This window comes from Haemaphysalis longicornis, unplaced genomic scaffold (genome assembly GCF_048455015.1).
Source record: "Haemaphysalis longicornis isolate Haplotype H1 unplaced genomic scaffold, Haemaphysalis longicornis Haplotype H1 scaffold_4, whole genome shotgun sequence".
NCBI lineage: Eukaryota > Metazoa > Arthropoda > Arachnida > Ixodida > Ixodidae > Haemaphysalis > Haemaphysalis longicornis.
In genome coordinates this window covers 87897620-87911480 of record NW_027526361.1, presented here as the reverse complement: position 1 = coordinate 87911480, position 13861 = coordinate 87897620, and the positions used below count along the sequence as shown (strand labels likewise).

The following is a 13861-nucleotide window of genomic DNA, read 5'->3' as shown; positions in this document are numbered from 1 at the left end:
ACAGTTTCTTTTTTCTAAGTTTCGGCATTCCCAAGACTTATCCTGAATCCAACATAAAAATCGTGCTCTATGTTAACCGTCTACACCAGGGGCGTAGCCAGACATTTGGCTCGGGGGGGGGGGGGGGGGGGGGGAGGGAGCGGGGGGTGAGGGGAGAGGGGGCTGAGATTGCACCTTGACCATCTCCATATGATTGTTCAAGGAATTAAAATACGTTTATTAAATACATTACTCCTAACTGATCATATACACTACTCTTAAATGAAAATATTCAGTATTAAGCGGAAATACGTAATTATTAACTGTCAAGAACACGAAACGTAAAATATTTCATAAAACAAATTATTCACATATTCCGAGAATTGTAGTCACAATTGCTAGCAATGCTTGCAATTTTCTGTTTTCCCTACATAACCAGAGATAACAATGAAAGAAACATAAAAATGTAAAACACATATAAACATGTATGCTTAACGAGCATGGAACCAAAACATGGAAGCGTACTCGCAAGTCGTCCCGGGAGAATAGGTTAAACTGGTGCACTGCTTTTCTTCGCCACCTCCTTGCTCCCAACACCGTAGGAGGTACTCATTTGGAGCTTTCTATATGCCATCTTCGCAGCTTTCTTATCAACATGGGTCGAGGTCATAAGGGCATAAGCGGGTGTCCGCTCTCTATTGTTGGCGCATCTCCTTGGTTTCGGGATCCTTTATCATATCCAGGGAATAAAGATGCCAGCAGGTGTACGATGTGCATTTATCTTTTTTGCGACCGCAGCAGTCTTATCTTATCTCTCTTGAAGCGCTGAGAAGTCTGCAGCAGAAAGTGGTAAAACGATACGAAATGTCAGAGCTGGCTGGGGAATATTTTTTTTTACTAGTGAGCACTATGCTGGAAATACGACGTAGCATTTCCAGTTATTGTATGAAGCTCGTATAATAATGTGCGGACTCGTATGAATGAGAACACTCATTACTTAAATTAGAAACTTAACACCCCCCCCCACCCCCACTAAACAGAAAAAAAAACGTACCCAGCTGTGGTTGCAGCGTACCCGAAGAAAGTTCATTTGGTTGCGCAATACGTGCAAAAGCCTAATTCTGGTTAGTTTTTATGTTTTGATTAACTATTGTCGGACTTTACAGCTATACGACAATGTAACGAAACCTTTTCAAAGCGTTATAAAAGTGGCGGTGGGGCTAGATAGTGTCAATATTATCACCACTACAATAAAAAATCACATGCCCTTTACTCCTAAAAATCAAGTTGACGTGAAAATCTTATTTCGTTGATGTGAGTAGTGCCGATCATCTCTACAGCTATCCACTGAAATATATTACCCTCTCCATATGCCCAAGAAAAAGAGGAAATAACTGCTAAACCATTTTAGAGTATAAAAAGGTGTTGTCGGCTTTCGAAGGCGAGGCGAAGAGTGGGGGCTCTCGAAGGCGAGGCGAAGAGTGGTGACAGGGGCTACACAATCCGGGCAATGATACGCGACGCGTGGGGAGATGTCGGGAGGATAGTGGCGTTAGAGTGAGTTCCGGTTTGAAGTTCCCAGATGATTCGGTATTCTTCGGCAGAGATGGCTGTGAGGGGTGGAGTGGGGTGCAGGTTTGGCTAGTGCGGCAGTAGTGGGATAGGCATTCGGTGAAGCAGGGGGACAAATGATAGAGAATGGCCGCTGTGTAAGCCGAACCGCCCCTTTCCATTGAGATCGAATGCCCGGAAGCCGAGCTAGCGGACTGCCGCATGTGCTGCTTCGCACCCAGACAGTGTAACGAATCTCCCTGGATCCATGGAAACGGATTCGAGTATCTTGGTCGCCAACGCGGTACTCTTCCCAGGAGGTAGTATGGGCATGCGGGCTTAATTATTAGGAATCCTCCCAAGAATGCGGGCGATTTGTCGCGCGTATCGCTATCGGCTGAGACGAAAAGTAACGAAATTTGCAACACGGTTGAAGATAGCTGCCGCATTGGCTCAGTGGTTAACGTGTTTCTCTGCTGAGCCCAAAGACGCGCTTTCGACCTCGACTGTGGCGACCGTTTTTGCCATGGAGGTGAAAACGAAAAATGCCAGTGTGCCGGAAATTTGGTTCACGCTAGAGTTCCTCAGGTGGTCGAAATAAATCCGCAGCCCTCCAATACGGCTCACCTAGTATGGTAGGTATAGTTTTGACGCGTAAAACCACATAATTTGAGATATCCTTATGCCACTCGACTAAGAAAACTTTGGAACAATGTAACTCGCGGCTGAATTCGAAAGCGTCGTAATTTTTTTTTGTGCATTTCAGCCAGGTTCATTTCACTTCAACCGCGGCCGGCGTTACCTCCGCGGCATATGCTGAAGCACCTACCATTTACCATATATTATAACTGATCCCTAAAAAATTGTCATTTTGGGGCCTTTTACACGTAGAAGCTACGCCATAATTGGCTTTGGAGGGTATCGTAGTAGAGGACTACGGATTATTTTTCACAGCTTGGGGATCTTCAGCTTTCGCAGAAACCTCGACAAGCCGGCGTTTCGCTTTTCGCCTCCAAAAGACAAAACGTCGCCCCGGCAGAAATCGAACCTGTTTCGTGTTAGATTCAGCACCGCAACTCTTTAGCCACTGAGTCAGCGCGGCGGGTTTCTTTGGAGGAGGCGGGGGGAGGGGAGGGGCGGCACTGAAGTGATGATCACGCTAACTTCTCATCTCAAACGACTTCTCAGGATATGCCCTTATGGGGTTGTAGGGGAAAAAAAATGACTCTAGTTAGGCTGCACACACTTGAATGCAAAATACGTACGCGCAATGCGAAAAGCTAAAACGATATGTAAGAATTCAAACTCTTGTTAACCAGGCAATGTTTAAAACATCTTATATGGAAACTGACAATACCTAATGGAAAAGCAAGTGCGGAAGCGACATTCATTTCGCTTTTGGCAACTGAGTTTAGGTTGGTGAACAGCAACGATCTGTTCTAAAAAAGCACGCAAAGATTAATTGTGCTAATCGTTGGTAGCTAGGTAGTAATGTTCATGACATAATAGCACACCTTTTTTGGAACTTAACAAAAAAAAAACGAACCTGAAGGATGAATACTCCTGCCGTTCTTAACCTCTTCTGGCCTGAATTTTTCGTAAGGTGCGCAAAAAAATATTTTTGCTATTGCTTTTGCGAGGCTGCTTATAAAGAAGCCGAAGAAGAACTTTTACACATGCCGGGGTATTCATAAAAAAGATACGGCTGCGGCACGAAAACAAAACAAGAGGTCACAATAGACCAGTGCATGGTTAATTTCTCGAAAAACAAATGATTTATGGCCACTACGTGTGTTTTTCAACAAAGTACCTAATGTGGCGACATTTTTATTGCAATCAAAATACTTACAATCTTTTAGCAAATACGGGTGTAAATGGCCGGCCACAGAGAAAGGGTGACCATTGGCATAAACTGGAGGAGTGGAAGCAGTGAGCCCTTTACTGAAAGTGAAGTATATGATGCCACATGTTCCATATGTTGCCATCAATCTGTAGATTCCGCCTGAACGCGGGCGTTGCGGCGACCGATTCTTTCTTCTGGTTGCGCGGCTTACAATTGGTGTGACGCGAAATCGCGACTTAAGTAAATATAGTAGAACTCCGCAAATATAGTAGAACTTCGTATTGTTCCTGAGTGCTGCGTTTTCGCGGCTGCTACGTTCTTTTGTCTAGTCCCGGCAGAGCCCACATAGAGACCCATGTATTAAATTCCTCTCAATTACGTCGTTGCTTAAAGTGCGTTCCCGGATCATTCGTCGCAATCTGACACTCCAAAAGCGCCCGAGCATGGAGGAAAGAATACTCAGGCGAGGCCCCTAGCATCTCAATGCATTGCTAAAAGTGTGGAGTAAGTGACGTCATTTTTCTTGGGCACATAGACCGCGTTGCCTAGTTTTTTACGGCTGCGGCGGCTAAATATGGCCAAATTCCACGGACACTTTTTTACGGCGCTTTGACTCTGGCTGCCACGCTACGCTTGCAACACAGCGCAGTCGCTACGTCAAACGTTTTTAGATTAGGTCAGTTTAAAAACTCCGCCGTTGGAGGCGGCCCCAACTCGTATCCCGGCCGTAGCGGCGCTGGCGTCACCACGAGATCGGCGGAGCGAGCAGCCACCGCCGCCGGTTGCTGCCGGCAAAAGCCTTCCCGCTCAGCGTTGGCGAGAGCCATAGTCGGTGCTTTGCTCGCTTTGATTGGTGTGGGTTTCTTCGCTGTGAAGCGAAGCGAAATTCTTTGCAGCTGAGACGTAGCGAACACAGACCCCCGTGCTGTAGGAACGCAAACACTGCTCCCGTCGTCTGCGTTCGCTTTCGCGAGCCGCCAGTACCGGGAAGCTGTTACCAAACCGGAAACAGCAGATGAGAATGGGGAAGAGTGCTGGGCTCAGTGAGCTCATGTACATGGCGGGAGCGGCTTCACCAATGTGACTTCAGGGCCTCTCCTAACCTTTCCTTTCGTCCATGCGCCCGAGCAACATGCGGGGACCGCCATTTCGAAGTTTGACGACCCTTAGCTAGGCTTGGCAACGGACCTGACTGCATGAAGCCGCAGGCGGGTGCGATTCGTCACCACTAGATAACGCTATGTTACTCTATGCTATCACCATCATCACTACGCTGACGACGGAAGTTTCACTTCGGAATGCCGGAAGTGCGTGCTTGTGACAAAAGCACCACCGCAAGAATAGCACGCGTTCTCGTTCTCGTCGTGCGCTAGTTCAAGCCTTGAGAACATTGCTGAACTTGCAACCGCGAACTTTGTCTAGCCTTGATGGCGTCGCGAAAACGGAAAGCTCTTTCCATTCTAGAAAAGCTTGGCGTACTAAACGCAGTAGAAGAGCAGCCAGCGCGGAAGAGAGTCGACATCGCTAAAGACCTTGTATTGCCACACGTGGTGTCTTCCAGCGATCGCAAGGAGCAGCAATCCTACATTCTGGAGTTTTTTAAGGTTCGAAAGCCAAAGTTGCAGAATTACATGGTTGCATGTCAAAGGTGCACTATTTTCGTTCATTTTCGAAGGTTTCCTCACTGCTGCGTTTTTCAGGTTTTTACGTTTTGTTTTCCCGGTCCGGTGAAAAACTTATGAACGGGGTCCACTGTATTGTGGTGAAAGCTCTTCAGCAAGCCGTTAAGGACCTGGTTCGCTTATTTATTTTACATACAAAATAGTTCCCAATAGGGTGGTAGACGAGTAAGTAAATCCGCAGAGGCTATAATTGTTTTGTCGCTAAGATGTAATAAGGCTTTAAGTGGCGTCTCGTTTCGGCGATTGAAGGTAATAGCAACGTTTTGAAAGTTATTATTGATAGCATTTCTTAGCTTACGGGGTGCATTTTGAGTCAACTTGTTGGCATTGTCCAGACTACAATTTCTGAATTCTCCTCTTTGTTCGATCCCCATAGGAGAAGATGTGTGCTCGTCATCTGGAGGCTTCTGTGGCGGCGCCCAGTGCTCACCAGCGAACGACAATGAGACCTTCTTGTGCGACTGCGGCCCCAACCACTACTTCAATGCAACCTCAAAACGATGCCTTCGTAAGTGCAACATTATTACCTGCTGTGTTGGTGGAGTATGGCCGAGCACCGACACAAGAATAGGCTGCTCGTATTACGGACTCGTGGAGAGAATGCTTTTAATCCAGGAGGCATGCGAAAACACGCATATTAAGAGATGCAAGCGGGACTGAACTGTTGCCTATCCGTTTGATGCTGCGGGCCTGATTGCAAGGTCACGGCCACTCGATGGGAACTGGCAAGGTTGACGCTTCGTACTGTGCAAGCTTGATCGCGAGCTAGGTTTTCTTACTGGTGAATGCAACATAATAAAGAAGAGTAGTTGCAACCTGTTACGCAAAAACATAAATGGTCCGCTGAGTACAAAAATCGCTGTGTGGCGTTGCTGTCTTTGGTAGCGAAATGCCTCCTGACTGGCCGATAGCGCACAGACAATAAGAGCAATATAAGTGATTTATTATGACTTTTAATACTTAGAAGCTTCACCTGGGCAATAGGGTGCACCGTAGTGGAGGGCTATGGATTAATTTTGACCACCTCCGAATCTTCAACCTGCACCTAAATCTCGACACCCGGCCGTTTTCGCTTCTTGTCTCCATCATTTTAAAAGCAACCACCGCGGCCGGGATTAAACCCGCACCCTTGAGCTGAGCAGCACAATGTCTAAGCCACTCAGAGTAATATAATTGAGAATAACAATACTTGGGATTTCGACGGAAGTTGATCTCAGGGACCCGAAGGCGAATTGAGCACGCATCCTGACAACAAGACGGCTCCATGGCTCTATGGCGAACTGAAGGTAGACGTAGTGAATGCGTTGCGGCATTCCACTTAGAAAACGCCAACATCCACTGCACACAGCTAGACGTACGATGAGTTTTATGTTGCTTGGTACGACGTTGGAGTTACCGTTAAAGTAACCAGAGGTTAGGTGTGAAAGTCGGTCTGACAGCATACCCACTAAGCTGGAACGAAACCTAGTAGAAATACAGGCACAACGACATTCCCAGTAAGGTGGATTGATGGGTAATGATGACAGCTTTTGCAGGAGCTCACGGCCGTTTCACGATTCCCCATTTGCCTGCAACCCCATCATTCCCTCCCACAATTCTTGAATACACATTTAGTGAGACTGGACAATGTCGATTACTGCCGACGCCAGGAGCGTTCGGCCGATTCGCCAATACTAATTAGGGTGTGATGGAGACATAACCGGCTAAAATTCTAACGTAACCACTCAGTAGGATTGGTCAGTGATGGGGATAACTGCCGTGAGAAGCTCACGGCTGACTATTTAATCTTCATTGGCTACGACGTCAACATACTCACACGGAAAAGCACCACGCAGCGTTCAAATGGACTTTAATGCTGTCGCACTTAAGACGTGGGATAAGTGTTTATCTTCGGGGTTTTTATGGGTTGGGATGGCCGTGGACGAGGGTGGTATATGACGTTGTTACAGGTGGTATAGGAAGTGGCGTTCGTGGAGTGCGGAGGATGGTCGTGCAGGGAGTTACAGAATAGCAAAACTTACAAACATGGTATCGTGGATTCCGGGGGGGGGGGGGGGTGAGACGGGTAGCCTTTTTTGTCATAGCAAATGTGCATATTTACTGCAAAATATAATTATGTGTAATAAACAGCATATGTACCTACAACATCGCACGACACTACCGCACTACCAGTATGACAAGAACATTATTACAAGTAGCAACATGAAAGGTAAACTTACGGTTTTCATTGCTTTCATACTATTCCCTAAACGGATTATTGTTCATTATGGGAGCTGCTCAAAACCTAAGAAAATTCAAGTTCATTTCAGCACTATACAGCTTACTGTTACACTTTGTAATTCGAATTTGGTATGTTGACCTACAAAATATTTTTATTTAAAAAGCGCAGTAACGTTTTTATCGTTTTGGCGTTTTTTTTTTTTTGGGGGGGGGGGGGGCTATTATTTAAAGCTTAGTAGGGCATTGCTACATCCACTAGCGGCTGCCCTTTGGACATCCGGGTCATATGTTCTCTGTACATTGGTTGTGCGATGCCCCCCTCACGCCCGCAAATGTATACCTGAACAAGGACGTACAGTCGGTAAAACGCTTGTCTATAACAGCGATTTCAACTTCAACCAGCTACATCCGAAAACTGCCGATACATACTCGTTCCAAACATGTCGGAGGCAAAAGCGAAGTGCTAAGACTTCAGAATTCCGCAGTAGTTTTATTCAAATCCCGCTCCGGCGGGGCTGGAGAGGGCTGAAAGTACGAAAGCTGTGTTATAGACAAGCCTTTTACCGGCTGTACAGTGGCCATTCCACCATGACATTGGTGTTCGGCTGTGTTTCGGATGCGCCACATACGTCCGTGCTTAATTGGATCGCCATGAGTAATTATCTCCTCTAGAGTAGACAAATCACAGTTTTTGGGAAATGAACAGTGAAACGTATTTTGCTTCGTACTTGCAGATCTTTTTTCCTGTCAAGTAATCCCGTGCCAACATTCTATTTGTGTGGACGACGATGGGCACAGCGAAGCAAAGTGCACTTGCGAGGGTCTCCCACATATGACAGCTGATTGCGAAGGTAAATGTACTAGCTGCTTTTACTGAAATGATAAATTTTGTTTGGTTCTACAACAGCAGTGCCGGATGAGGCTTAAGTTCGGGACTCCAGTTCGCGTTCAAGCATTGTTTTCTCGTTACATACCGGAAGTAGTTCACCCCATGCATTCTCCTAGCAGAATCTACTGTGTGTTTCTAACCACCATGAATTCTGTGAGCAGCTTTACTGATGCACTTGAGGAACTCCCATCTCCGGCTTAGGCTGATCAGTGAACTGCATGCCCAAACGCGAAAAAATAACGTTTCTCTTTCTTCCCAGACTGTAGAACGGGATAATCACAAGTACGCCACGTACAGCTGTACAAATAAAGTTTAGGAGACCCCCCATTGTCATGACTTCAGAATTAACATGCAAATAAAGTTTCTTCTTCCTCCTCCTGTTCCATTGAGCTGCTGTCGAACCGCTCAGCCCCCAAGCTTGCAGCATATACCGAGAGATTAACAACCCTTCATAATTTAACGATTGAGAGAAACTAAACAGTGTCTTAAGACAAATACAAAACGACAAGTATTCTGTGCATGTTCTAACTATTGAGTATTGCGGCAGCCAAACATAACGGTACGGATGTCTTCATTTCGGGCAGTATTGTTGTCATTACCGCGGTCGTGGCCATCCCCGTCATCATTTTCAGCCTCTCTGCATCCACAGCATTATGGAGGGCTCCGTTATGGATTGAATGGTTTCGGGCCACCACGACACCGGGACGGCGAGATCCTTTTTGGGCGGCGAAAAACAACATCTCTGTAAAACTAAATATACTGAACTCGTTGTAGAAAAAGCAAAGAGATTATCCTCTTCCCTGATAAGGATTTCCCGTGGCGTAAACCACAACGTTCCTTTTGTGCTTTTTATTCCAGTTGATCCGGCATTTAGGAAACAGTGTGACGCAAATGGGGGCAAAGTGAAGATGGCGAGCGAAGACGGGCGCTCTGTTCTTAAATGCGAATGCCCGGCTGGAACAAAGCAGCTACCCGATGGAATGTGTAAATGTGAGTTCATATTCAGTCATGTCACAGGTTGAAATTGCAGTGACAAAAACGAAATAATCATTGGAAGAAAAGCAGAGAAAACTTCGCAGGTGTGCATTCCAAGGAAGTATTTTCCACTTGGATATCACGTAACGTCTTTGAGCATGGCATTACGTGTTGGCCCCTTCAGAAGTTCAGTTCTCATGGCAAAATAAAGGCAAAAGAAAGAAAAATAATATGGGGCGCGAATTCCTTGCGCAAAACAAATCAATGTCAATGCGCCCAAAAATTTCAATGGACCCTGTATCTACGTCTGTTCTGTCAAGAAATTCGCTCTGGTGCCAGAATTGTATACGTTGAATAGGGAATTCACAGAGCTTAATTCTTTTGAGCGAGGTCATAGTGAAAGAGAATTGTTGCTTCTCGAATTCGTACGCTGTTTTAAGGGTAAGTTAGCTCTGCTATCGGGTTGAGCTGGCCTGTTTTCCAAATTAATTGGTTACTGTGGCACGGTAATTTTATTACAACCAAAGAAAACAGCTGAAAGTTCTCCTTTCACTCTTCTGGAATATCACCGAAAATTACAAAGAATAAAAAGCTGGAGACGGGATCAATCGCAAGGAACAGCCGTTATGTTTTAAGGAAGGAGCGACAATTTAACTTTGTTTGGTAATGCAGTTTAATGCACAAAATGTGCACTGAGCGACTAATATAGTAAGTAATGCAGAAAAGAATACAATTCACTGCCCGCACCATGCAGACTTGATGTACACTCGGTCACTCTACAGAGTGGTCATAGGCAGGGAGCAAGGATGTTTTAAACCTCCTTGGCAGGGAGTCTACGCGAGTATGTCCTGAGGAAGACGACATTCCTCGTTTGTCTACAAAGGGGAAGTGCTACTTTTGCAAAAACGGATGGTACATTTCGGTTATGAGCGCTCAAAACTCAGCTGCAATAGGCCATGTAATTTGAGCCGAGCTTAAAGTTCTTACGTTTTTTTACGAAATCTGCCCGCCACATTTAGTTTTTCTTCTGCCTTGTGGCTTCCATGACACGCTCGAAACTCGTTTTTAAAGCCTCCAGCTGAAGAGGTCTGGTCATGAACGCTACATGTTTAGTAGTCAGATTCCCGCTTGCTTGGAATGATTTCGAGAAATTTGCAATCTTACAGAAACGTGAGATTGATTGCTCTGTCTTAGGAATCGGTAAAACACGAAAGTGAAATGTGCAGCTGAATGTGCAGCTGAGCATGATTTGCGTGTCGGTCGCTGTCTTGTGGGTGTGCTTGGCGAGCGACGTCCTCTCGGCGGCTCGCTTCAGCACAGGTGTATTGGCGTCATATCTATGCCAGATATGACGTCAGTGAAATTTCGGTGTATCCCGGCATAAATCACGTTCGTGTTAAAATATAAAACCCGAAAACGAAAAACCGTAAGTTTAACGTACTCTTTCGCGCAAAGGTTGCTTCCCCGCAAGAACACCTTGTGTGCAGGAGCGCACCGTTGACAGGGCGCTTGCTTGGATGCGTTGGCATCATTTCTGTGACGTTTATGACGTCAGGAAAATCTCGGCGTATCCAGAAATAAAACACTTTCGTGTTAAAACATTTAATGAGGAGGCAGCACTTGAATCACTGTGTGAAATCACGGCTTTCATCAGAAAGCCATGGCGCAGATATAATTGTGGCGCCACCTACTGAATCGCCCATTAGGTAGTGCCCATTGGCACTGAATCGCCGCTGACTCACTATAGATGATGCAAACTGATCCGGAGCGTTTACTTTGAACCTGATCCATAAAAGTATGCTGCTGCGCACGTGGTGAGGTGCTGACTAACAGGTAATCCATTAAATGGCACTAGCTGGCGTCTGCGTTGCTCCGTCGGAATTTCATAAGCAGTATGGCGATTGGGCATATCCCACCGTAGTCACCAATGTTGTGACTCGCATCCCAGCTTGCCACCGATGTTGGGAATCAGCCATCCCACCGCTGCCACCAATGACTCGACTGGCCATCCGAGCGCAGTCACCGGTGTAGCGCCGTTGCCTTGCTCCGTCCGCTATCGACGCGGCGCAGAGTAGAGCGATGAAGTTTTCGAGCCGACGAAAAGTTGAAGCAACATTTATATACAGTTTGTACAGGGGTAACAAAGCGTTACATTGCTCGCACAAAAGCGACAGCACCTCTCCATTCGGTGCCTCCGAAAAGTGTCGTGGAAGAATGCCGACGATAAGTGCCCCCGGGCGGGTTTTTATACCCGGTGTGGCCCCGAGAAGTTTGAATTGCTCTAATCACGACTCTCGCTGGCCGAAGTTTGAAATGCGACGAATGGAAGCGAGGCGCTTGCGTCAGCCGAGCCGCCTAGATGGAGAAAGGGAGGGTGACGCCCACGCCGTCTTTACGAAGCCGCCTCCAGGCGTTTGGCGGCATGTCGGTTGCCGCAGTTGCCGGTCGTTCACCCGATGCATGATTCGGCCGAGCCGCCGCGACGCAGAAGGATGAGGCGACTCTGCGGCGGTGCATGTTTGAGCCTGTAGGCCGCGGGTGGTTTGGTCTGGTTTGGACGAAGCGTGAATCGGCCCCGCTGTGGGCGCGTCACCCCGTGAAACGAATTTGGGCCGGGTGCTTCGGCACAACAGCACCCCCGGCGCCGGACAATGCACCAGGAAGATGAGCTGCCTCCACGTGGCTCGGATGCCGGGCGCGCTCGTTCACCAGGCTCATTCAGGTTCATCTCCAGTGCTCCAGGAAAAGGGTGGCTCCACCACGCTCCTCCCCACGAATAGGTACCACCTGCCCGGTCCGGATCACAGGTACATCGCCGTGCTGCCGAGGTGACTCGACCAGCTTCTCCCGGCTTTTCCAGACTCGTTTCTCAGCACCGGTTGCCCATCGTTCTGCAGCTTGCAAAGGACCGACCTACAGCAGGCAACACCCACCGGAAACAAGCATCCTCTGTCCTTCTTCAGAACAGCAGACTCCAAAAAACGCGATAAATACTCCTATCTAAGTGTCTATCCCAATTTGGACCCTCTACACCAAGAGACCCATGCGGGACGCAGGACTCTTAAATGAGAACTCAAACTACGTGTCCAAGATAACACAGGACATGAAATAATCATAACTAAGGTTGATTACTTGGAATCACGCGATGCGGAAATAATCAACTGAGGCAGCAAATGAAGGCAATAATTTTGCTCGGATCTACCTGCTGAGCTAAAAGCTGTTCACGGAAGAGACGAAATGTAAGTTGCGGGGAGGACGAAGGCAGCACTACTTAGAACGCACGGCTTCATGCGTCTGCGTGAGAGTTCAACTTTACATTCTTTTAGCGAATGGCAAGATTGTGCTGCGGAAGTATCATACTCCACCTACGCAAACGACCGCTTTTAGATGACATGTTATTTAGCCAGGTTAGCGGTCAATGATCAGTTTCCACAACAAACTTAGAACCGGCTACATAGCACGCAAACTTCTGCACTGCCCACACGACCCAGCCACATTCCTTTTCGGACGTAGTATACGCCCTTGCTTGCAAGTTAGCTTGCGGCTTAAGTACAAAGCTGGTCGTTTCCGGCCATTCGCATCCTCTTGGCATAGTACAGCTCCCATGCCACGGTCGCTCGCGTCGCACTGAATAACGAACCTTTTGAAAAGTCGGGGTCCATTAGAACTGGCTCCTCGCTCAAGGCTCGTTTCAGTTTTGAAACTCGTCCTCCTCCTTTGTGTCCCATTCCAGCTTAACTGGCTCCGTCTTTCTAAGGGCGTCAGTTAAAGGACTAGCAAGTGCGGAGTAATCTTTGATATAATGCTGGTAATATCCAGCCAAACCCAATAGAGCCCTTATCTCGGACTTAGTAGTTGGTCGGCGATAGTTCACGATCGCCGCTAATTTGATTTCAGATGCTCTGCGTCGGCCACGCTACCACCAACACCTGCCTTATTTACGCCACTTCTGCGCAATCTGTGTGACACTCGACTGTTTGTCTGATAGGCCTGTTTCTTTGAGCCTGCTGAGCAGAACTCTAAGTGCTCTACATGCTCCTCCCATGTCTTAGAAAAGATGGCGACATCGTCGAGGTAAGAGAGCGCGTACTCAGACAGGCGACGAAACACGCGATTCATTTGTATCGAGAAGCAATACGGCGCGTTTTTGAGACCGAAGCTCAACATGACGGGACGGAATGTTCGGAACGGGAAAACGAACGGAGCGTTAGAACTAGCTCTTCGCCCCCGCCTCGTCTCGTCATTTGAAACGCGTTCTGTTTCCCCGGTCATATAAAAGCTTCGCAATGCTGACGCCTGTAATCTCCGCTGTCTTCAAGGCCAACACTACCAACCGCGTTTTCTCTGAAGGCAGGGAGCTCTCAACTTTCGCTCTCGAACTGAGTGCCTTCGCTCCACTGGGTTAGAATGCGGATAAAAGTCAGAACTGTGCACTACCTGAATTGCAGGCTAGCTATCGAAGACTGGGGACAATGTAGAGTTCGCCGAGCCCGGCGCGGCCAGCTGGGTTTTCCCTCCGATAGGGATGACGTAACCCGCTTTGGCCGTTGGCGGCTCGACTGAGCTACCGCCAGAGCTTTCGGTCCGCTCGCCGCACGGGCTTGCGCGTCTTTCGTGTCCTGCTCATAGGCTTTTTCACAACATCGCCCGAGTTAGAGCTCGCACCCGAAAGAACACTTTCCGTTTCCAGGGGCTCTTGCGGCTTCGTCTGGCTAGCCTCAC

At 47.6% G+C, this 13861-nt stretch overlaps 1 protein-coding gene across 2 annotated transcripts in view; it reads left to right on the top strand.

Moving 5' to 3' along the window:
• Positions 1–13861, top strand: part of LOC144178987 (glycoprotein antigen BM86-like) — a 69890-nt gene that overhangs the window by 19820 nt on the left and 36209 nt on the right. For both annotated transcript variants that reach the window (XM_077707147.1, XM_077707146.1), the window contains exons 2-4: positions 5432–5563; positions 8010–8126; positions 9023–9154. In XM_077707147.1, the coding sequence (XP_077563273.1) occupies positions 5432–5563; positions 8010–8126; positions 9023–9154 (381 nt within the window). The remainder of the gene's footprint in view (positions 1–5431; positions 5564–8009; positions 8127–9022; positions 9155–13861) is intronic.